This window comes from Nycticebus coucang, chromosome 4 (genome assembly GCF_027406575.1).
Source record: "Nycticebus coucang isolate mNycCou1 chromosome 4, mNycCou1.pri, whole genome shotgun sequence".
Taxonomy (NCBI): Eukaryota; Metazoa; Chordata; class Mammalia; order Primates; family Lorisidae; genus Nycticebus; species Nycticebus coucang.
The window spans coordinates 110,320,244-110,344,777 of record NC_069783.1 but is presented as its reverse complement, the minus strand read 5'-3'; the positions used below and the strand labels follow the sequence as shown (position 1 = coordinate 110,344,777).

Below are 24,534 nucleotides of genomic sequence, written 5' to 3'. Positions count from 1 at the left end.
TTAAACTGTCTACCTGTGTTAGTGTTGCACAAAGATGTTAGGCTCCACTGATTTCTAGTTTATAACTATTGTTTCCAACAATGTCTTTGGGCACGAGTTGTTCTATAGTTTGATCTATTAATTTCAGGCTTCTTTGAGGGGTAGCTTTGGAGGCTAATCTTTGAGATTTGTTCTGATCCCAAGAGGGGTCTTTAACCTGGTTCTTTCTGAGACTGGCCTATAGTTTCTCTTGGTGCTCTCTTTGGGCTACCAGTCCCCTCTTCATTCCTTACTACAAAAATCTCCATTGTTTTTCAGAATGCCCTTAGGTTTGAACTTCCTTACACTCTCTTCCATACATACTGAGTTCCTATATGGAGATCTTGGGAGATCTTTGTTCTTATGACCTGCCTCTCTCCCATCATAAAAATCTCATAGACACCTCTCCAGAGCAGGTGGTTCACCAGGTTTAGTGGCCCACTTCTCTCAGGGTCACACCTTTACAAGCAAGGGGCTGGGACAATAGCCTCTCATGCTCTTGGCCTTCCTCCTGACATGGAACTCATGTTGTGAGTGAGCTGAGGTGAGGGTGGACCTGCCATGGTAGTCTGGGCTTGCCATGTAATGGGGTAGGACATCGGGCCTGTGTGTAGTATGAACTAGGTACAGGGAGGGAGCCCCTTACCACTCAGTCACACTGGCCTGGTACTTAGGCTCTGCAGTGTGGAGCTAGAGTAGAGCTGAGTAATGTTAGCCTGCATCTGTTTGGGAGCTACCATAGCCATTACCTGGGATATGGGAGTTGTGGGAGCCCCATCTTTGATCACATTTGCCTAGAATGGAGATTCTGCTATGCTCAGCTGAGTAGGGGGCAGGAAGAAAGCAGGTTGTGGCTCATATGGCACTTGCTCTTCTCACTGAGATTTCATAGATTTTCTTGAATCAATGACTCTTTATTCAAAATATGTCCAGTTTCTACTTAGTTAAACCAGTTTCCTTTAAATTGTCTCTTCAAAATTGTTTTTTTCCCTCCAATTGCAGTTGGTTTGGTGGAGAGTGAATCCACAGAGCTCCTCATGGAACCAAGGCATCTCCAAAGTCAGTGCTTCAGGTAGTTGAGTTAGTAATGTTATAGCTGATGTGTGGATATAACAGAAATCTTAAAGGCAGAACATAGTTGACTCCTGTTTGGTAACTACTGAAATAATATACATGAAAGTACTCTGAAGTGTCAAGTTCTATCAATGTTGGTTACTCTTTTTTTAAATTCATGTTAATTTCTGAGATCAGAGAGACATATAAGGAAGTTATAGAGTAGGGAGTGAAGGACCAGAGAGCAAGCATTCCTCCACTGACGAACTTTGAGGATTTGGTAATGATGGCGGGAGTAGGAGGTGAATTTTTGATGGAGTTATCTCAGCAAAGGTGTCAAATGACTGTGTTTCCTAGATGAACTTCTTTTAGCTGTTTTTGAAACAGCTAAATGTGAATTTGCTGGGTAAAGGGAGTAGTTCTCAGATTGGTTCTCAGAATCTCTGTGCTCAAAAATCCAGGCAAAGGACCATCACCTGGATTCCTGAGAAGCTCTGTCCACGTGTGCTCTGCTGGGTATTCTGGAACTTGGGAGAGATTGCCCCATCTGTCTGTGGTGGCATTTGCTCATGTCTCTGTGTGTGTTTGTGTGTGTATGGCAGGGCAGGTTTGTGGTCTGTTCTGAAGAGCTTGACCTTAGGCTGCTAGAGGTGAAGATCCATATACTCATATTCTTAAATATACATGGTGATTATATGATAAGCACTGTGCCTTGTTATAAGACAGGGAAGAATCAGGCAGCTCATCCTATTTTGAGAAAGGAAGAGGAGGTTCTTGCAGATAAAATCCGTTTGAAATGAACATTCTTCGTATGGGGAGTTGCCAGCAGTTACTTGGGAGAGATCGTTTTGCATCAAGTTCTTCAGCTGGGCTGTGGTGCTGAGCTTGTGTTGTTCTAGGACTTCTGTTTAGTATCTATAAGATGGGCATCTTGAGGGCCTCTCCAAGTGATATTTGTAAATCATTCATGTGCTATGATCATCATAAGTTATTGCTCATGTAACTGGAGGTTTTCACAAAGCAGAGTCATTTAAAGTAAGAACCACACTAAGTTCACCATCGGGGAGGGGGGGCTTCTCAGGCTATACAGAACTGGAATTTTTATAGCCAAGATTCCAACCAGTTCTTCCATAAAGAGGGTGGGTTCTGGTGACTCTGTGGACTGAGGCAATGCTGGCACATCAAGCCTCCTCCACACCTCCGTGGGCCTGGCTGGGTGCTGATTTGGTGGGTCTCTCTCTGCAAATCTCCACTTTGATAGTTTGGGGTCCAGCCTCCTCTTGGCAGCCATGAACAAACCCTGCCTCTATAGGTCTTTTCAGCTGGGGCTTTCCCATAAACCTTTGTCTACATTCTGATTCTAGGACAAGTGGTCAGGAGGCCAGCATCTGTATTTACTTTTTCTCTTTTCACGAAGTCTCAGCAATTACAATGCTCAGCTATTGATGTTTTACACCTTGATTTCACATTCATGGCATTCTTCTATAAAAGTTTCTGTTCTAAAATACATTTTTATGAGTAATTTCAAAGCAAGTTTAGAAAACAAACCCTGCAAATCTTTTTTCTACCCTGAGAACATATTTATCCTGGCAAAATGCCTTTATTTTATGTGACTAATTTGTGTATAAACCCCAAGCACCTGAGCTTGTGGCTGCAGCAGCTGTGCCCGTGGCAGCTAATTAACAGGCTGCTCTCCACTAGATTCAGTGGCTGCAGCTGGAACTGGGGCAGGGCCTGGGCAGCACTGTGTGCTGGACTTCTACCAGATAAACAACTCTTACTGTCTTCTGGGGTACCGTTTGATGAATACAGAATGCTTGGATATTTTCCTAAGTTTACAAGCGTTGGTGGTGCTTGTTAAATATCTCTATGTCACGGGACACTAAAATGAAAACATCCCACAGATAAGCATATGCTAAACTTTATCCCAAATCATAATCTTGGGCCTAGGTTGCTTGTGTAGTCTTGATAAGAAGCAACATTTTAGGACCCAAAAGGTAGAATCAAAGCTTGTTGAATGTGATTTGGACAGAACATTCTTTTCTAGAGGACAAGGACCAGAATTTTTCATTTCCTCCACAGGGGAGGCTAACACGGATTCCAGAGACTATCTGTGCTCTGTACTTGTGCCATAACCAAGGGTGCGGTGAGGTCAGGTGTTGAGGAGGCAGTGAGTCCTATTGGAAAGCAGTTGTTCTGGGATTACGGTAGGCAGCAGCCCCTTCCTGTAGTTGGAGGGGACTGAAGGTGCCAGTGAAGCCTGGTATCTTGGAAGCTCCCTGCAAACCTTGTGATTCCACCATCGTATTCTACAATGTCTTGTGCATGAGCCTGTCTCTTTCACTCAGTTGGACTTTCTCAAGGGCAGGGGCCCCCTGCTTTGATCTGTGTCCCCAGAGTCCTGCCTAGGACCCACCATACCACATCACTGGCCCTGAGCCAGGCTTGAGTTTTAACCTGTCCTCTCTGGGCTACATCTCTGTAATGTGGGCACAGATCATAACCTTTCTCTTTCAGCACCAAGACATTAAGATTCTATAATGAAAGTGCTCATGAATGAGATGTAAAAGGGAAAGAAGTCCCTGTTCTTCCTACACCAGCACCACAGTCCACACTCATTGGGAGGCCTGTCCATTCAGTTAGTAACAGGCTGAACATTGGGCAAAGCATCACAGAGAGACAAAGAAGTGGCACATCCCAGCCCTGGTCCAACCATGGAGGCTTGACTTCATACCTTTTAATTTGAAGATGGAGATATTTATATCATAGGAGATATTGAGATGAATCCTTTTCATGATCAGAGCTGGACACACTTTTCCTTCTGGTGGTCCTTTAATGTTGGGGTTTCTATTCATCTAGTCATGAATTGCGTTTGAAGTTTGATTGCTATGATGGCTATCCTTAGTACACGTGCTTCAAATTCCTCTAGCATTTATTGCATTTAGAATGTGAGCTGATTTTCAAGAGCTTATTTTCTCAAAGTATGCTCCGTTTTTGGCCTTGGATATTTCCATTGTATTCCAGAGAGGCTCCGTCTTTTGAAGCTCTTCTAAGACGAACTGTATTCACTATTATTTTTACTTGATGCTTCTTAGCTTTGTGGAGGATCAGGGCCCAAATTCTCTAATGTTCTACTTAAGCATCAGTCTCAGGACACTATATCCCTTGGGATCTACTGTGTGGCCTTCCCAGGGGCTCCTTCCCCTCTTCCAGTTACAGAGTGTCTAGCGTGTATTATCATCTTTCCCCAGGAGGAGCTGTTTTTATTCTTTTAGGTGCAATGAGATTCACCTAACTAGAAGTTTTATTATTCTTCTGCCTGAAAATGAAGACTTTTGTCCCACAGGGAAAATAGAAGATATGGGACTGTGCATAGTTTCAGCAGAGACTTCTGTTGCCCTCCCCAGCTAGGACCATGAGGGAAGCTGTCTTGGGATTATCCTAGATCTTCCCTGCATGTGTCTGGTGAGAGTCACAGAGGATGTAAACTGCAAGAGGATGCAAATGCACCTACATTTATAATCCTCAGGGTATTTAAACTCTCACAATAGCCCATATTTGGCTTTTAGAAAATCATTTCAAAGTTTTACCTGAGTTCTTATTAGTGTATATGATATCCAGCAGTATCTGCCCCAGGGAAGCAAATGCTCAGTATCTCTTCCTCCCCCCAGGCACATGTCTTTCTCCAGCTTGCAGGTTAGTACATTGCCCTGCGGCTGCAGTTCTCTGACAGGATTCATAAAAATTATTAATTTGCAGTTTGATAAGAGTGGAAGAAATGCTCTTTTCAGCTCTCTCTACATTTCTGAATTGAAATGGGGACCTGGCTGCCTTGATTTTTGTCTCTGATTTTTATCAAGCAGAGAATAACCAGGCTGCTCATTGTGAGAATACTTTAGTAAGGTGAAACTAAGAATGAACTCAACACAGAGAAAGGATCAGAAGGTGCTTAGCGCAGAGAGGAGATCAGAGGTGCCAAGTTATTTCTGTAACTTGAACCTCTCTCCCTGAATTCTACACTTGTGTACCCATCTTCTTACTTAACATAACATCTTTCGTATGTTTAATACACATTTCAAGCTTAACATTTTCAAAACTTAACACTGGATTCTTCCTCTCTTGCCCAAGTTCATCTCTTCTACAGCCTTGCACACTCTCAGCAATGGGAACTCCATTCATTTGGTTGCTCAGGCTCAAACCCCTGAAGTCATATGTAACTTCTTCCCTCTCGTGTTCAATATCCATTTCAATGTCAAATGCTGTTCCGGGCTCACTTCAGAATACATCCAGAATCTGAACACTCTGATCACCTCCATCAACACCACCCTGATCTAAGCCACTTTTGTGTCTCTATGGGATGGGTCAAATAGGCCTCTAAGTGATTTCCCTACTTCTATTTCTTCCAGAAGCATCCTTGTTCATTCATGCCATGTCTTTGCTCTAAGCACTCCGTAGCTTCTCATTCCATTTACTGGAATAAAAGTCAAGCCCGTGGCTACTTCTCTGATCTCAATTCTTCTGTCTTCTTTGCTCCTTCATATTCAGCTATTCTGCCTTCCTTGCTGGTTCTTGAATATGGCAGGAATATTCCTATCTCAGAGCTTTTGTACTTTCTCTTCTGTTTTCTTCTACCTGTCCTCTTGACTCACTTCCTTATTTCAGGTCTCTATCAACATGACCCCACTCTGGAGAAGTCTTTCCATCCCATTCTAACTAAAATACTAGCTTCTGTCAGCACTATCTGTTTTCTTTCTTAATTTATTTTCCCTTTTCAAGCCAGTTCTACTGCCTGATATTACATCATGTACACGGTTGTTTAATTGGCCTGTCCCCTCCATTAGACTGCCCATTTCATAAAGACAGGTGCTGTATTTCTATTGCTCTATTCCCAAGACCTCATCATTTTCTGAGTCTTAGCTAACGTTAAATAAATACTTGTTGAGTGAATGAATGTTTTTTTCTTATTTTACAGATGAGGGATCTGAGGCAGGGCAAGGTTATAACTGAGACTTCCAGCTTGGTTTCTACACCCTACATACTGTAGAAGGTGTGGGTGTTGGAGCTGGAAAGGTTAGGGACCTTGAGGTTCACATATATGGAATATGAGCCTTGGATATTGGGGGAGAAACTTGCTCAGACATGGTGAAGAGAAGAGTTGAGGTGAAGAACCAGGTCTCTGGGTCTCGATCTGTGACACTGAGCTGTCACTAAGCTTATTCTCCCTAAACTGGAGGATTTACTTGAATGGATGTGAAGAATACTAATGAAATACTATTGTGTGTTGACTTCTGTTGTGGAGGAATTAGCTGTAAGAATAAGCAGTCCCTTCATGGATTACAACTGTGAACTCAGGATAAAATGTTTTAAAAATCTCTGAAGTGTAAACAAAAGCAGGAGCATTTTGGAGGGGAGTCAAACTTGGAGAAAGTGACCAGAACAGGTAACTTTCCTGATTTGTTGGTCTTAGCACTGATGAGGATACCAGCAGTTATAGCAATGAAATGAGAAGTCTAAACTTGGGTAGAAACCTCTCCATAATTTGCCCGGGGCCACCACTGACATAGGCAACCACAAGGATGAAAACTCAGGATCATCATGCTGGGTGAGAGAAGCCAGACTTGAAGGGTACGTGTTATGATTTCATTTATACAAAATTCCAGAAAATTCAAACTAATCCACAGTGACAGCACAGCAGTGGCTGCCTGGGGCCGGGGCAGAGGGAGCCATAGGCTGACAAGGGGCACGTGGATCTTTTGGGGTGATGGCAATGTTGTGTCTCAACATATTGGTAGTTTCATGGGTGAACACCATCAAACTCATTGAACTGCATCCTTTATTTATTTGTGTTGTTTTTGCGTGCCAAACATCACGATTTATTTTAAAATCTGCTGAACTGTAGCCTTCACACAAATGCAGATGCATTGTATTGAATGTAAATTATACCTCGTTCTGGTTGATAAAAAGTCCCAACATGTGTATTTAGGTCTTGCCTTTCCTAATCAGGTCCCCTAGAGGCAAGGACATGTCTTCCTTTCATGAGCTGCACTGAGGCAGTTATGATCAGTGCCCAGGAGGCCTCTCGCACAGAGTCTGAGTGCAAATTCACGTTCTTCCCTCCACGAGCTCTGATCCCTGGCCTCTCCTGGGCCTCAGTTTTCCTATCCATAATATAGGGCCAAAACATGTACAGAATATTTGAAGAATTTAATGGGCATAATTCTATGTGAAGTTTTGAAAACAATGCAAAGTACACAGTAAGCACTTAATGCATGATAGCTATTATTGTTCCCTTTGATGTTTATTATCTGGTAAAAACTCAGGGTGAAATAGATATCTTTTGAGTACCCATTATGCATCAGACCTAGTATGCTTTGCTAAATTCAATAATACATACAAAATCCTTGATTCAAATGATAATTGAATATCAAAGGTTATTTTATTTACATAATTTTGACTATCTTTGCCTATTTTAATGTGAAATTTCAGCAGTTTTCGTGACTTCATGAAAAAATGCTATTTGATTCTGTAATTCTCTTTTCTTCTAACATAGAAGCACATTTCTGAGGTTGGGAGAGGGGTCGTACGGGACACCTTCTAATGCACAGTCAGCTTTCCATCAGCGCAGGCAGGAGTTCACAGTGTCATAAACACAGAGAGTGGCTGATACACAGACTGAATTCTTACTGCTTTTCTAAATAGAAAATGAAGCCAGTGATATGTCTGACAAGATCCCCAAAGGGGACACGTTCACATCTGGAGAGCCCCTTTTGGCTTCTTTTTATTTTAGAGTAACACAGTTGCAGAAGTGTAATTTGATAGCAAAAATATTAACCTCTAAGGGCAACTTACCTAAGATGACATTTACAAGCCGTCTCACATATGCTCACATGACACAAAGGGTCTGTTTTCAATCTCCACGTCCATGTCCTCAGCTATTCTTACATTGAGATTGATAGCATTTGGTTTTTGAGTTTCCCCTTGGGGCTCAGAGAGCCCAGAAGGTATCAGTGAGATGAAGGATGGGAATCTGAGTCTGATCTTTACCTTGCCATGTCTTCTTGTGTACTAACACTCCCTTCCCCAGTAGACATGTATTCACTCCGCGACCTCATACACAGGCATCTCAAGTCCTAGCCAAAAGCCAGACTGACCCCTGGGAACCCAAGGCCTCACATTTATAAGCTTTGTGATCTCAGGAGAAGACCCCTGAGGAGGGCATGTGGCAGGTGGGGAGGGTATGCCAGGAGAGGCTAGAGGAGGAGGCAGGGCCAGGTCGTTAGGGCCTGGTAGACCTCAGTAAGGAGTTTGGATCGTATCTGGGGTGGCACAGGAAGTTTCGGGGAGGACCGAGAAGAGCAGGCAGAGGACAGAGTCCTGGGCCAGCGGACGGCACTCAGCTATCAACTAGTACACAGCGTTACACAAGACGCTGGGACAGTGGCAGTTGCTTTCTCTCTGCTGGATTCTGTACGGGTAAAATGAGGATCGTGACTCCTCATGGAGTTACTGTGGGGCTTAATGCGTTGAGAGGTGAGAGAGAATCGCAGCAATGGGGTCCTGTGCAAATATGAGCTGTCCACTACCGTCAGTTCTCATTATCTGAGGCAGGTATACAGTTGTTGCGAACCCTGAATTAGGAAATGCTGAACCTTTGCTTCTGGGAGAAGCATGTGCATACACATTTGTCATGGACTATGATCTTAAATTCTTAAAACAGCTCATCTGGTTAGGTTTTATTTTGCAGACATCAGTGTTCAGACGCGTTAAGTAACTTGTCTGGGACCACTGCACTAATAGGTGCTGGAGTAGGGATTTGGATTTTGTCTCGCTGGATCTGGAGTCCAACCTTCCTGCAGTGCACTCTACTGCCCTACCCTGTCCCTGCTCTGGCCTTCTCCATGTGACAGCTGAGACAAGAAAGCAGAGCAGGGCCTGGTTTGACCTCAGCGTTGGACATTGTGTGGGGCAGGTGATTCAGCGTTTTCATGGCTCTGCATTTCAACCAGTGACCACAAAGGCACTCCATGTATTGATTTTGGGGTTACAAATAACTTTTAGGAAATAGGTGAATTCACAAATATGGGATCCAAAATAATGGGAGTAAACTGTAATTAGTGAAACCATGGAGTGAGGACCTCTGGTTTCTATATATCTAATGTAGCTGCTATACATTGTTACGGACCTTGGGGCTCAGCACTCAGTATGATTAGCTTACTTGAATTACTTAAAAGGTGACAGATGATTTTTTTTTTTTTTAGGTGTATGTATGACCCAAGGGAAAGAACTCAAATGATAGTCAGCCTATGGAATTGCTAAGTCCTCTTACTGTGTTAAATTTTTAAGTAATTTCTTTTAGGCCATATGGGCCATACATTAATTCCTGGCAGAGAGAGCAGGGACGTGCCCTGCAGCTACTCTGAAGGATGCAGAGAGTCCTTTCTTATGCCCAGAAAGGGCCTCACAATTTCCAGACCTGATGTGTTCCTTGCAGAGGGCTGTGATTCAGAGGGATTCAAAGTGGGATTGGGGTGGGCAGATAGCAGTAGACAAGGAAGAAGCACAGTTCTCCACGGATGCAGGCGAGTTGAGGTCTGCACCGTAGAAGGCAGGATTGGGAACGTTTTAGCAGCAGGTGATGACCACCGGATCTAGTGAGAAGTGAGGGCGGAAGTCCCTAATGCAGGCTTCTAATTGATAGGGAACCTCATTCTTTTGCAGTCTGCAATGTCTCAAGCAGAGTTTGTGGCAGATTAGGGGGCTCACTGAGCCTTCAGCTTCTCCAGTGCTCCTATGACATGAAAAAGCAGCGATTTCTCTGTAATGGGACTTGCACAACCTTTCTAAGTACCTAAATGGGTGGCAGTCAGGCGTGACATTGTGTCAGCACCGTGGGATTTAAAAATTACGAGTGCGATCTGCCATTTCATTTTCTGCTCTAAATGGAAATATTGTTCTGATTATTTTCTTTATAGTCCTGGGCACAGGAATGCAGATTTAAGTCCCCGAAACATGCCCTAAAAGATAGCTAATTTGGTTGCTTATTGTATTTGTTCTTCCCCTTTTATTTATTTAATTAATTGTTTGTTTTTGATCATTTGGGATTCAGTGAGGGTACATAGAATTAGGTTACACTGATTGCATTTGTTAGGTAAAAAGTCCCTCTTATAATTGTGTCCCATCCCCAAGAGGTGTGCCACACACCGTAGCCCTTATCCCCTCTCTCTTCCCCCTCTCTGCTCCCTCATTCCCCTGCCCCCCACCTTGAATTGATTTGAGTTTTTTCTTAGGAGGGTATATATTAGGCCATCTACCTTCATATTAGAATTGAGTACATCGGATTCTTGCTCCTCCATTCTTGTGATACTAAGAACAATGTGTTTCAGCTCAATCCAGGTTAATACAAAACATGTAAAGTCTCTACCCTTTTTAATGGCTGAATAGTATTCCATGGTACATATATACCACAGCTTGTTAATCCATTCCTGGGTTGCTGAGCATTTAGATTGTTTCCACATTTTGGCGATTGTAAATTGAGCTGTGAGAAACAGTCTAGTGCAAATCTCCTTATGATAAAATGAAATTTTTTCTTCTGGGTAGATGCCTAGGAATGGGATTGCAGGATCAAAAGGGAGGTCTAATTTGAGTTCTTTGAACGTTTTCCATACTTCCTTCCAAAAAGATTATATTAGTTTGCAGTCCCACCAGCAGCATATGCAGCTTTGAGAGTTTGCAATGTGGGCTTTTCTCACTGGGGTTAGCTGATACTTCAGGGTGGTTTTGATTTGCATTTCTCTGATGATCAGGGACGATGAACATTTTTTTCATATGCCTGTTAGTCATTCATCTGTCTTCATCAGAGAAGGTTCTGTTCATATCTCTTGCCCACTGGTACTTGGAATTGTTTACTCTTTTTTTGTTGATTAATTTGAGTTCTCTATAGATTCTAGTTATCAACCCTTTGTCAGATTCATACCCTGCAATATCTTTTCCCATTGTGAAGGTTGTCTTTTTGCTTTACTTATACAGAATAGGAAACCAAGAGATGATTCCAGTCTCTACTTGCCATCTGATCTTTGATAAACCAAACAAAATCATACAGTGGGGAAAAGAATCTCTATTCAACAAATAGTGCTGGGAGAACTGGATAATCACATGTAAAAGACTGAAACTTGACCCATACCTTTCACCACTTACAGAAATTGACTCAAGATGGATAAAAGACTTAAATCTAAGATATGAAAAGATAAAAATCTTACAAGAAAGTGTGGGAAAACTCTTGATGATGTTGGATGGGGGAAAGATTTTATGACAAAGATATCAGTGGCCATCACAACAAAAATTAACAAAATGGGACTTAATTAAGCTGAAAATCTGCACAACTAAGGACACAATAAGTAAAGGAAAAAAAACAATGTTCTTCCCTTTTCAAAAAGTAAAACAAAGAGAAGGCTAGGAGAAGTGCTGTTTTTTTTTTTTTATTAGAATAGTTAAACACAATAGCTACTTCTGTCCACTACCATAGATTTGCTGCTCAGAATAGTAGAGCCCAGAGGAAAGACAACTTTGGATTGCTAAGTTCTGGCAGGATAGGAAAGGCACTCCAAAGATGAATCTAGCTCAGCCGTTCTCAACCTGTGGGTCATGCCCCACAGGGCCTGTATTGAAGGGCTGGGCCATTAAGAAGGTTGAGAACCACTGATCTAGCCAGACTCTCAGTAACTCTCCAGCAACCTCTGTTCATTGCTTTGTGGATCAGAGTTACTAAGTCAAAGTCACTGAGTCACATCATTTTAGCTGATCTTCCAATTAGCCACCTGGGTTAATTATACTTAAAGATTCCTAAAGACATTATTGACATTGTGGCATTGCAGTAACAAGGATCCCTTTCTATGACCAGGATTGCAAAGTGTCCTAAGCTGTTTTCCCTTTGGTCTTTGATTTCAGTCTGTAGTGAACTGCTGAATTCTTGGGTGGTACAAGGCTCATTGATCCTTTTTCATGGGAGCACATTCATGTTAGTGCCGTTTGGGGGGTGGGTAAGGATGATAATTGATCTCAAACAACTCAGAGGTTTGCTCTTTCAGTTTGGAAGTTGGCACTTTTTAAATCTGAATATATCTAGGGAGTGCAAGCAGTTTTTTGATACATGGAGAAATTGCATAGTGGTGAAATTAGGGTTTGTAGTATGCCTATCATTCAAATCGTTTATATTGTACCTGCCACTTCGGCTGTTGTTCTTGAGCCATTCACCCGATGATGTCAAGCAGGCAGATGGGCGTGCATGTCTGGGGCTCAGAAGAGAGGCCTGAGCTGTAGGTACAAATTCAGGTGAGGAAGGAGAGCATCTAGAATATGTCCTAGTTTGTGACTTACAAAACTGACGGTGAGGTAGCCCCATTGGTTGAGGCAGGGAGCCCTGCCAGCATCCAGGCAGTGTGAATGGAAAGTCACACACTACTTTTTACTCTCTGTGCTCCACACATGAAATGATTCCTGATCCCTCCTCCTCTCCACCTAGACACATAAATACATTTTCCTGATGGCCCAGGAGAGAAAGTCAGCAACAATTTATTTGCTTATGCTAAAGATGTAAAGTGAACCCAGGGCTTAAATTTTCTAAAATTTAGCCTGCTAACACATTTACATTAGAGAGACCACCCCAAGGGCTGAGTCAAAAGACTGTAACAAAATGCTATCTTCTTAACTTCGTTCTGAAAACTATGGCTTAATGGGGCAAAAATAATTATATCCATGTTTCTTATGCTTTTGTGAGTATTTTGCCCACCAGGATTTTAATCTAGCACAAAGCTCTCTTGATTTTTCCAATAATATTCTTTATGACTTGAATAAGGTGGGTTTTTCATAACATAAAAACCTTTTATGCATCATCAAATGTGGTGCAAGAGTGAAATATGATGCATGTGGGGTTTGATTAGTGGTGATTTGAGTCCATAAAAAAGGTAAGATAAAGAAAAAACACACATACACACAAAAGGCAACAGAGGTTATATGACGCCATTAAATTATGTTAATAGTTTTACTTGTCAGTATTTTCTAAAACAAAATGGTTTTCCTGAAGTCTATTTGTCAGTATTTGTCACTAATTAGTGCCTACAAATTACCTTTTGGGTAAATCCCGTTCATCTGGGAGTTTTGGTGTCTAATAAATCAGGGAGGGCTGCTGCAGTTCATGAACTTTTGCTATTGTTGGTTTTTTGCTTATGCTTTTCCTCCTGACGCATCTGAAGGTTCTTCCTCCTCCCCAAAGGTTTCCAACAACTGTGATTCCGTTTTTGTGAATGGGAAGGAAATGAAGAGCAAAGTGGACACGATCGTGAACTTCACCCACCAGCACTTCACCTCCCAGTTCGAGGTCACCGTCTGGGCGCCCAGGCTCCCCCTGCAGATTGAGATCTCAGACACGGAGCTGAGCCAGATCAAGGGCTGGAGGATCCCAGTGGCCTCCAACAGAAGGTGAGGACCCAGAGAGAGAACTGCGGACCTTATGCTCCCAGGACCCAGATCTTTGTGGGAGGCAAATTGACCCCAGGGACCCAAACCCTAGGGAAGCAGAGTCCACAGTGGATAGCGATGGTCTGGGCTTGGGGTTCAGATGGCTCTAACGTGGGTCCTTATTAGCACTTTGACATGAGGAAATTATAGTAAAGATAATAATGATAATAACAGCCCCATATAGGAGTTGCCAGGATTCAGTAAACTGTTGCAATACATAAGAATCACTTAACAAGACCTGCCATTTAGGATATAGCTATGTCCCATTCCATTCTCCTACTTGTAAATGTCACCCTTCATCCATGGAGTACATGTGATGATTAAGACTGTGGGCTCTGGAATGAGGCTGCTTGAGTTTTAACCCTGGCTTTACCACTTGCAGTAGTGCGGCTTGGACATGTGACTTTTTTTTTGTTGTTGTTGGGGATTCATTGAGGGTACAATAAGCCAGGTTACACTGATTGCATTTGTTAGGTAAAGTCCCTCTTGCAATCATGTCTTGCCCCCAGAAGGTGTGACACACACCAAGGCCCCACCCTCCTCCCTCCTTCCCTCTCTCTGCTCCCCCCCCCATGACCTTAATTGTTGTTTGATATGAGGACATGTGACTTAAACTATCTACTTCACAGTTTCCTCATTCACAAATTAGGGATGATGATATTATTGAAGAGTTGTCCCAGGAAATTAGTGAAAGTATGCATGTGGTAGACAGAATTCTAAAGGTGACTTCTACCCACCACCCAGGATTTCTATCTCCTGCTTATTCAATCATACACTAATATGGTAGTGCTGGGTGGGGAATTTACCGATGTACCTACAATCCTAACTCAGTTGACCCTAAGATATGGAGATTATCCAGGTGGGTGAGCCCATCAAGTAAGCTTTCTGAGAGCAGAGAGCTGGTAGTAGAAGGGGAAGTTGGGAAGATTTGAGAGTGAGAACAACTTGATGGGCTATTGCTGGCATTGACGATGGATTGAGCCATATGCTGAGGAATATGGGTAGTCCCTGGGAGCCAAGAGCCGTCTCTGTACAACAGCCAGCCAAGAAGTGGGAGACTCAGTTTTATAACTGTAGGAACCAAATTCTGCCAACACCCTGACTGATCTTAGAAGTAGATTTTTCCCTAGCACCTCTAGTTAAGAGTTTAGCCTGATTAACACTTTGATTTGGGTTTTGTGAGTCCTTATGCAGATAATTCAATCAAGCTTGCCTGGACTACTGGCCCATAGTTGGGGTGTAGTTTTAAAGCATGACGTTTGTGATAATTTATAAAGCAGCAATAGAAAACTGATAGTTATTGTACCTACTGGTGTAATGTAGCCAAAATGCATGAATATGAGTGTGTTTTGGAATCAGTGGAGTGGAGGCTGGAATTATTTTGAGGGACATAATGGAAAAACCCTCAACTGATATGAGTAGACAGTCGAAACACAGATGTTAAGGATGCTCAAGGAGCATTATAGAGAAATCCTGAATCGTCTTATAGAAAGTCTAAGTCATTGTGAACAAGTCATTGTTAGTAGAAATCTAAACTTCATAAGCACTGCCAGGGAGGTTTCAGAGTGAGGAACCATGGATTCTTATGTAGGTGGTGACAGAAAACATAGCAAAATGGTGTCCTGCTGTTAGGTGGGAAACAAGTGAGTTTAGAAATTCAGCTGAGGGGATTTGTAGGCAAACTGCTGAGTGTATAACTTGTATTCTTCTTGCTGCTTATAGTAAAGTGCAAGAGTAGAGATATTATGAGGGAAGGACTATTAAAGTAGGACCTGATGATGTTGAAATTCTCAGCATCCCTAGATTGTAAACAATGGAGAAATTAAGAGATTAACCATTACAAAGTGTGCTCTAAGGAAAAGGCCAAGGTTGAGTCCCTAAAACCCTTTGCTGAAACTTGAAGAGCAGACTGGAGAAGTGATATTGCCCTGCCTGTCTAGTGCCTCCTCCTAGCCCAGGGAAGTGTACTCTGCTCCTGTGGGCCCCCACAGTGCCAGGGTAACAAAACAGACCAGGACAGCCCTGAAGGGCTCTCAAACCAAATTGTAGTTAAAACTGAAGTATGCAAAAGTAGTCCAGGATCTATTCACTAAAACAAAACAAATGTAACTAAAATAGATCTGAGTGAGATCCAGGGTTTCTTATCATAACATCTCAAATGTCCAGAATACAACTGAAAATCACTTGTTATAACAAGAATTAGATAAACTACAACTTGAATGAGAAGAGATGCCAAGGCCCAGATAAATCACACATTTGGATTATCTGACAAGGATTTTAAAGCAACCATACCCTCTGGTACGCCCCCTCAAAACTTTCACAAAGAAATTATAAACTAGGAGTGCTGGTGTGCGCCATTAGTCCTAGCTACTTGGGAGGCCATGGTTGGAGGATCATTTGAACCCAGGAGTTTAAGACTAGCCTGGTCAAACACAGACCTTATCTCTACAAAAAATGTTTTAAAAAATTAGTCAGGCATGGTGGTGGGAGCCTGTAGTCTCAGCTATTTGGGAGGCTTAGGTGGGAAGATTACTTCAGCCCAAGAGTTTGAGTTCAGGCTGGGCAACACAGCAAGACTTTGTCTCAAAAAAGAGAAAAAAGAAGGAAAAAGAAGAAAGAAATTACAAATAGCTTTGAAGCCAATGAAAAAGTACATAATTCCAGCAAGTAAATTTATAAAAAAGAACCATATATAAACATATAAATTATAGAACTGAAAAATACAGTAGCTGGAAAAGGAAAAAAAAATCTCAAGGGTCTCAACAGGGCAGTGTTGATGCCAGAGGATAAAGATCAGATAATAGAATTGAGTCTATCTGAATACCAGAAAATAGACTGGAAAAAAGTACACAAAGCATTAAGGAGCTTGGGAGACCACAACAAAAGATCTAAAATTCTATAATTAGAATATGGGGAAGTGAGAACATGGAGGGTTAAAGCAGTCTTTGAAGACATAATTGCTGAAAATGTCCCAAATTTGGCAAAAGACATAGGTTTAGGAGACCAGAAACGTGATAAAATCAAAGAATCCATGCCAAGAAACATCATGGTAAACTTCTGAAAATCAAAGGCCAGAAAAAAAATTTTCAGAAAACATCCAGTGAGAAATTAGGCCAATTTGAGTGACTGAATTGCTCCCCTGAAACAAGGGAGGCAGGAAAGTCTTGGCATAATAGTTTTCAAGTGCTGTAAGACAGTAACTGTCTACCTTGATTTCTGTATCTGGCAAAAATATTGTTCAGCAATGAAGGAACAATAAAGATATTCTTAAAAGAAGAAAAACTTAGAATTTGTTTTTAGGAGACCTGTCTTTAAAGAACGGCTCTCTAAACAAGGAGGACATGGTTAGAGAAAAAGATTTGGAACTGCAGAAAGGAAGAAAGAATCGCAGAGTAAGGGAAAACAGTGTTAAATAGGATAGACCCTCCTCTGTGTCAGTTTCTTGTATCATATTTGGTGGCTGAAGCAAAAATCTACTGTGATACTTAGGGTATAGAGATGGAAAACATATTGTTACAAGTGGGGAGGATAAAGGCACTTAAATTGGAACCAAGCTGTCTCCACTGAAGAGTGGTAAAACCTTGACATTATCCAGCTGTAATAGATCAGGTGTGTATGTTAAGTCACAAACACGTATACACACATGCAAACGATGCCTATTGGTGACATCAAAATAAGCTCTGTGTTTACCAATGCCGGTTTGCTGGTTTTGGTATCGTCCTATAATTAAGAAAATGTTGGGGGGAGAAGAGTGTATGGAATCTCCTGTATGTTTTTTTCTTTTAACTTTCAGTGAGTTCATAATGATTGTAAAATTACAAGTTCTAAAAGTAAATGAATAAGGTACAATCTGTCCTAAAATAACAGGATCGTTTTGTTTCATTAATGCAGTTTTTCTAAAATTTCACATATTCACTGATCATTTTTATTAGGATACCGCCACCTTTTAGTGAAGCATATACTTAATCGTGCTCTTTCTATTTTATCTATTTACTTATGAGAAACTTCCCATCACTAGCGCAAATGGACAACCAGTATCATTTATCAGAAAATAAATTTAATCCAAAATTAATATGAAGAGCACAATACAGTGTTATTCAATTCTTAGTAGATATTGTTGTCTGCCTGTGTGAGTTTGTCTTTATTAACAGAACAGAAACTAGCAAGTGTCAGAGCAGCTTTAAAGGCATCTAGCACTGAATAGCGACAGTCCCTGTGATGTATTCAGGATTGAAAAATAGAATAGGAATAACTTTTCAGTATGTCATTCAATTCTTTTTTTTTTTATTTTAGTTGAATACCATATTCCTCTGCCACCTAAAATCATTTCCCTTACCCATGGAGATATTCATCCCTTGCTTTGAGAAACCCAAATTGCTAAGCTATTGTGCTGGGGAGAACTTTTCTATACCTCTATAAATGGTTCTCAGACCTTTTAGGGAGGCTGAGGGCGTATTGTAAAGAAGATGGGTTCTAGAAGTCGAGTGAGCAGGATCCAGGATCTGCTAATTAGCAGTTGTCTGGGCCACATGTTAACCACGGCCAGCCTTGGTTGTTTCATGTAAAAATAAGGAACATGTTTCATAGCCGTGGAGAAGATGCATGGGGTTAGTTATGACGGGCAGAAGGCACACACAGAGGGTTGGCAGCCTGGATGTGGCCCTGCCTCTGCAGGTGAGCTCCTCCCCTTCCTTGGCATCCTCATGGGTAAGATCAGGGAAATAGCCTCGTTCTTTGGAGTCTGTGAAGATGATGTGAGTTAAACCTAGGTGCCCATTGCGTGTTACGTGACCGGCATCAGTTCTCATCCTTACACTCAGCATGTGGCACGGGGACCTAGTAGGTCTAACTCTGCCTGCCTGAGTCTCTGCCCCTATTTCCCCTGACACAATCCCCATCCACTGAAGGTCATGGCTAGTCAGCAGCCACCAAACAAAACATGCTGTCATAAAAGGACACAGCACAGGCTTGGTCTTAACACAATCAGTTTCCTGAACACTGAGGCCAGAGACTCAGCCTCTGCCTGCCTGGGGCCTGTGCCTCCTGTGGCTCTGGGTTGGGGACACTGGAGCGGCCTGTGTGGGGCTGGTCACCACAAGAGTGCTTGCCAGATGAACGTATGACCAGTGAGTGGAGCGATGGCTGAGCAGGTCTGGCAGGAGAAGAACTTTTCCATTTCACTCGGCACAGCCACACAGAATCTGAAAAACATGGGCACACAGGACTGCCTAACAGTGAGGACATTGATTCTGTCTTGGTTCCTTTGTGCGGCAGGCCCACGCGGGACAGTGACGATGAGGAAGAGGAGGAGAAGAAGGGGCGCGGGTGTTCTCTGCAGTACCAACACGCCACGGTGCGCGTCCTCACCCAGTTTGTGGCTGAGTCACCTGACGTAGGTCAGCTGACCTACATGCTTGGCCCTGACTGGCAGTTCGACATCACTGACCTGGTGACTGAGTTCATGAAGGTGGAGGAGTCGAAAGTCGCTCATTTACAGGATGGCAGGACCCTGGCGGGTCGGGAGCCGGGAATAACCACTGTGCAGGTACAGGCCACCCAGCCTTGCCCCTGTGCACGGATGTGCACTCACACACATGTGAGCACGTGCAGTGTTGTCTGTGTGTGTCAAGAGAATCATGAGAAACAGTAGAGTGCACACCAGTTTTAATAACCTAAACTCACATTAGGTTTTGCATTGTAAGGAGATTTGAGAAAAATATCTTTTATCAGAAAAAGCTAAATGAAACAGATAAGTGATCTTTGCCCCAATATGACATCTTGAACGCTGGTTTTTTTTTTTTTTTTCTTTCCTCCTAATCCGGATGTTTAACCATTTAGTTATATTACACCATGTAGAGTAGACAAAAAATTTTAAAAAAGTAATAATGCATCCATAGTTGAATATTCCCCATTTTGTCATAACAATAGTCAAACTTTTCTAGCCAATTGCCGCAAGATAGTTATTTAGGAATGGGGCAGCACATTTTCTTTATACAAATTTTAAATGTTACATCATATTTTGATGTAGCAAAGTTAATTTTTGACAAAGCTAGATTACATGTGTTACATTCTGTGTATGTATTTTATTACTGTGTAACCCATCACCACAAATTTAGCAGCTTAAGAAAACATCCATTTGTTAGCTCAGATTCCTGTAGGTCAGGAGTCTGCCGCTAGGCTGGATTCTGTGCTCAGAGTACCACAAGGCTGAGATCAAGGTCTTGGCTGGGCTGGGCTCTTCTCTGGGAATCTGGGGGAAAGAACTGGCTTCCAGGATCCTTCAGATTCTTGGCTGAACTTGTTTTTTTGTGATCATACATCTGAGGTCCCTGTTTCCTTTCTGACTGTTGGCCCAGGGTCCCTCTGCTCTGAGAGGCCACCTCCCTCCCTTCTCACAAGGTTCCTTTCACATTTTGGTCATGGTGGGGTAGAGTCCTTCACAGCTTTGAACCTCTGACTGCTCTTGCTACCAGCTGGGAAAAGTTCTCTGCTTTTAAGAGCTCGTGTGATTACATTAAGTTCACCTGAATAATTCAGATTACGTTCCCTGTCTTGGGGCCAACAGTGCCATGTAACATACCATACTCATGAGGTGCCAGAGATCAGGGCAGAGCATCTCTGGGAGGAATATTGTGGAAATTCTGCTTACTCTTCAGGTCTTAGTTCCCTGATTACACACTGGATGGCAAATTAGGAGGGATGATTCCTTAGGACATTAAGATGCCCTGTCCCACTCTGTTTGAGTGGTTTATGCAATGATGGTGGCCCAGACAGTGATCATTATTGTCCCACAGAAAACATCTGCCTGCTGGCTGGAAGGATTGTGAGCTGGAGAAGACACTGAGCCCCATTTCCTTGAAGTGTCTCACCACAATTCTGCGTTTTCAAAGCCTAAATATTAGTTCTTTGGAAAATGTTACTCTTTGAATGTTCAGTATGTAAATGGTTTGTTTTTAGTTATTGTTACTTCATTAAAGCTAGCCTTTCTCAGAAACTATATTGCTATTAAAATGGTATGAATTAAAGGAAAGAAGATGTAGTAAGATTATTTTTATAAAACTCTTCCAAATGGCTAGTATAATTGAACAGTAGTGTAACACTTACTTAAACAGTTCCCATAAGTGCATCCATTACTCAGAGGACCAGGAAGACACTTTGGGGGAAATGTCAGTTAAGGAGTTTAAGGCGTTAGTGTGGAGCAGAGACGTGAGCTTCCTCCCTGACTTTTCAGGTGCTCTCGCCACTCTCTGACTCCATCCTGGCTGAGAAGACAGTGATCGTCCTGGATGACCGAGTCACCATCACAGAGCTGGGTGTGCAGCTGGTGGCTGGTGTGTCTCTCTCCCTGCAGCCTCACAGAGCAGAAAAAAGGGCCATCATCTCAACAGCAGCTGCCCAGGACGTCCTTCAGTCCCGTCAGCAGGTGAGAGGCCCAGATGGGGACATGTCCCGTGTTCCTGGTCAATGGTGACATCTCCTCTTTCTCAGGTATCACATCCTACAAAGGAGATCAGTAGGCCGCTCAGAGCCAGGGCTGGGGATTCTTGAAGCTCCTTCCTGCTTCTTACCCAGGCTGGTCTGTCTGTGAGGAAAGTATCGAGTGGCTTAGCTACACTTCCTCTTACACATACCCTTCCTCTTACCCACGGACCACGGGCCCATGTGCCACGTGCTGTCCCAAGGGTTTATCTGTGCCAGGCACCGTCTGCTGCTAGACCAGGACCAAAAGATTAAAGGTTTGCCCTTTTGTCGAAGCAGATGATTTTGATTACGGGAAATTCCATTTCAGCTTCTTATGCGTGGCTAATAGTCACCAAATCGCTACTGTTTACAACAATTATTGTCAATTCTAAAACTCCTCTCCATCTTTAAACGTTCACAGATCCTTTATAAAGATACCAGGGACGGGGACATGCAAGCCTCACAGGGCAGCTTCCCAAGTACTCCCAGCCCTGCATGTTTTGCTTCCTCAGCTTTGGCTTCCTAATGATGAACGTTCAAAGTGATATTATCTTGAGCAGGAGCCTGATTAGTTGCACCTGAAATTGATTCAGATAAATTTTCTGATTTTTCAAAATGTTTTCAGAAGGTCAAATTCTGTCCTATGGCATGCAATAAATTAATTTAGACTTCAGTGCCTTCATTAAAGTATATTATTTGCTCCTCAGCCCAGTGTGGCCACAGCACATCATTGATGACAGTTCAAGGCATGGCAAGAACTGTTTAAGATTATAAAACATGGACATTTATTTTTCTTTATTTTTATTTGTCTTTATATTTCAAGAATTTATCTAGGAAATCATATTTATGTTTGCAAATGTAAAGGAACCTGATTATAACATAATGCTTTGGTTTCATTTTCCTTAGGAAGCAATAGTTAGTTCTTGGATTTTGTTCAGTGATGGTTCGGTGACACCTTTAGACATTTACGACCCCAAGGATTATTCAGTTACTGTCTCATCATTGGATGAAATGGTGGTGTCTGTCCAGGCCAACCTGGAGTCTAAATGGCCGGTTGTGGTTGCAGAGGGTGAAGGACAAGGGCCCCTGATTAAGTTAGAAATGATGATCAGTGAACCATGCCAGAAGACCAAGAGGAAGAGTATTCTTGCTGTGGGTAAAGGAAATGTCAAGGTCAAATTTGAACCAAGTATTGACGAGCACCATGGAGGCACCAATGACATCGAGGGCATAAATCGCGAGTATAAAGACCACCTCAGTAATTCCATAGAGCGTGAAGGAAACCAGGAGAGAGCAGTTCAGGAATGGCCCCACCATGGTGTATCTGTTGGCCAAGAGCAAAGTACCAACAAAAGCACAACCCCCCAGTCGCCCATGGAAGGGAAGAACAAGAAGCTTCTCAAGAGCGGTGGTCCAGACACCTTCACCAGCTTCCCCACTCAAGGGAAGTTGCCGGAGCCCAATAATCCCAGTGACCTTACAGTAACCTCCAGGGGGTTGACAGACCTGGAGATCGGCATGTACGCCCTGCTCTGTGTCTTCTGCCTGGCCATCCTGGTCTTCTTAATCAACTGTGTGGCATTTGCTTGGAAATACCGACACAAAAGGTTTGCTGTGAGCGAGCAAGGCAACATCCCCCACTCCCACGACTGGGTCTGGCTGGGCAACGAAGTGGAGCTTTTGGAGAACCCCGTTGACATCACGCTCCCGTCGGAGGAGTGCACGACCATGATAGACAGGGGGTTGCAGTTCGAGGAGAGGAACTTCCTTCTCAACGGCAGTTCCCAGAAGACTTTCCATAGTCAGCTGCTCAGGCCTTCTGACTATGTCTATGAGAAGGAAATTAAAAATGAACCTATAAATTCTTCGGGCCCAAAGAGGAAGAGAGTCAAGTTTACTTCCTACACCACCATCCTCCCGGAGGATGGCGGCCCATACACCAACTCCATCCTGTACGACAGCGATGATAACATCAAGTGGGTCTGCCAAGATATGGGGCTGGGCGACTCCCAGGACTTTAGAGACTATATGGAAAGACTGCAAGACCAGATGTAAACTCCTTTCTTATGTTTGTATTCACCTTTATGCCTTCTGTTTTTTGAATGGTGGAGCAGTGAGGTTGATGAGCAATAGGGGATGATTTAACAAAGTTCAATGTGTGGAGGTCTGGTGGGATCCCTTTCTAAGCGGGCACCAGAGGTGCAGCTGGGCATTAAGCCAGGAAACGCCTCCAAAACAGCCACGCGTAGGGACTGGAAAACTTCTAAGACAACAGTTCTACTGACTGCCTGGTTCTAGCTCAGTGCAAATATAACAAACCCGACCCCACAGACATTGTTAGTCATCTTGCGACAAATGGCCATGTGGAATTAGAAAAGATTTGGATGTTAATTTTTCTACTCCTAGACCTTTTAAAGCACAGTGGACACTTACTGCCCTTGGCCTGAGTTCAGACATACATGAAAGATGACTGAATGTAGCTATCCTTATTTGTTACGAGCGCTGCTCATTATTTTTATATACATTTGCTCCTGCGCCTGTTCCTTTGACCTCTGGAATTCTTTTTGAAACACAGAGAGAAGAAATTTCAGTCTTTTCTTTCAGATCTGTTTTATTTATCTGAGTTTCATTCCCTGGAATTTGCCCATGTTGTACTCGGTCCTAGGTCTCCATGTAGGATGTCAGGTTTTTCTGGGTTTCTGGGTTTCATTGTTCAGGGATGGTATCTAAGAAGCTCATTCTCACTTTGTTTTTCCTTTCTTTTGTTGGTGAGCTTTCTTGTATAAGACTGGGACAAGGGGTTTTATTTAAAACGTTAATGTACTGTGAGGGAGGGTCATCTCTTTACAGTTTTCTACATGAAGTTTCAAAAATCTGGAGAAAAGTTGTGAATCACAAACACTTATTTTTATTCTCTGCTTGTTGACAATTCATGGGGAACTCCTGGTGTGTATTTCAGAGGGCAAAAAGACCACAACATAGCTGTATTTATTCATATTCTTTGTGGTCAACACAATTTATTATCCAGACTGAAATCTAAAAACAGAATTGATCTACACAGAAGGGAAATTGCCTGGGAAATAGCTGCAGATTAAACTTTCCCTTTTACCAGAACAAAAAAAAAAAATTTTATTAAAGTAAGTAGAATGACGTTTCAAGCTAGCAATATATAAAAATCCATCTGTACAATGATTTTTTTTCTCCCCAAAATAATCTCAATCATGACCTTGGCATAGATAAGGCCTTCACAGGGTGAGTGTTGGTGGAGAAAAGCCATGAGTTTCCTCCCCCAAATCTGTACAAATCCGTGGCTGTTGCAGAGCTCAGAAGGCAGCTGTTGTGGGAAAAAACACTGGTATTGAAAAATCAAAGGAGCAAGGGGGGAAAAAAAGCAACAATTCCTACATAATCTGTACATAAAATAATGTTAATTTAAGAGCATGATGAATGGTCTTAAGGAAAGCAAGAACTTCAGATTAGCAAAATGTA

General features: G+C 42.5%; 1 protein-coding gene across 1 annotated transcript in view; it reads left to right on the top strand.

Moving 5' to 3' along the window:
• Positions 1-23,946, top strand: part of LOC128584555 (transmembrane protein 132B) — a 432,556-nt gene extending 408,610 nt beyond the window's left edge. The window contains exons 6-9 of the mRNA XM_053589531.1: positions 13,340-13,545; positions 18,859-19,129; positions 20,816-21,007; positions 21,952-23,946. Of these exons, the coding sequence (XP_053445506.1) occupies positions 13,340-13,545; positions 18,859-19,129; positions 20,816-21,007; positions 21,952-23,100 (1,818 nt within the window). The 3' untranslated portion in view covers positions 23,101-23,946. The remainder of the gene's footprint in view (positions 1-13,339; positions 13,546-18,858; positions 19,130-20,815; positions 21,008-21,951) is intronic.
• The last annotated feature ends 588 nt before the right edge of the window (positions 23,947-24,534 follow it).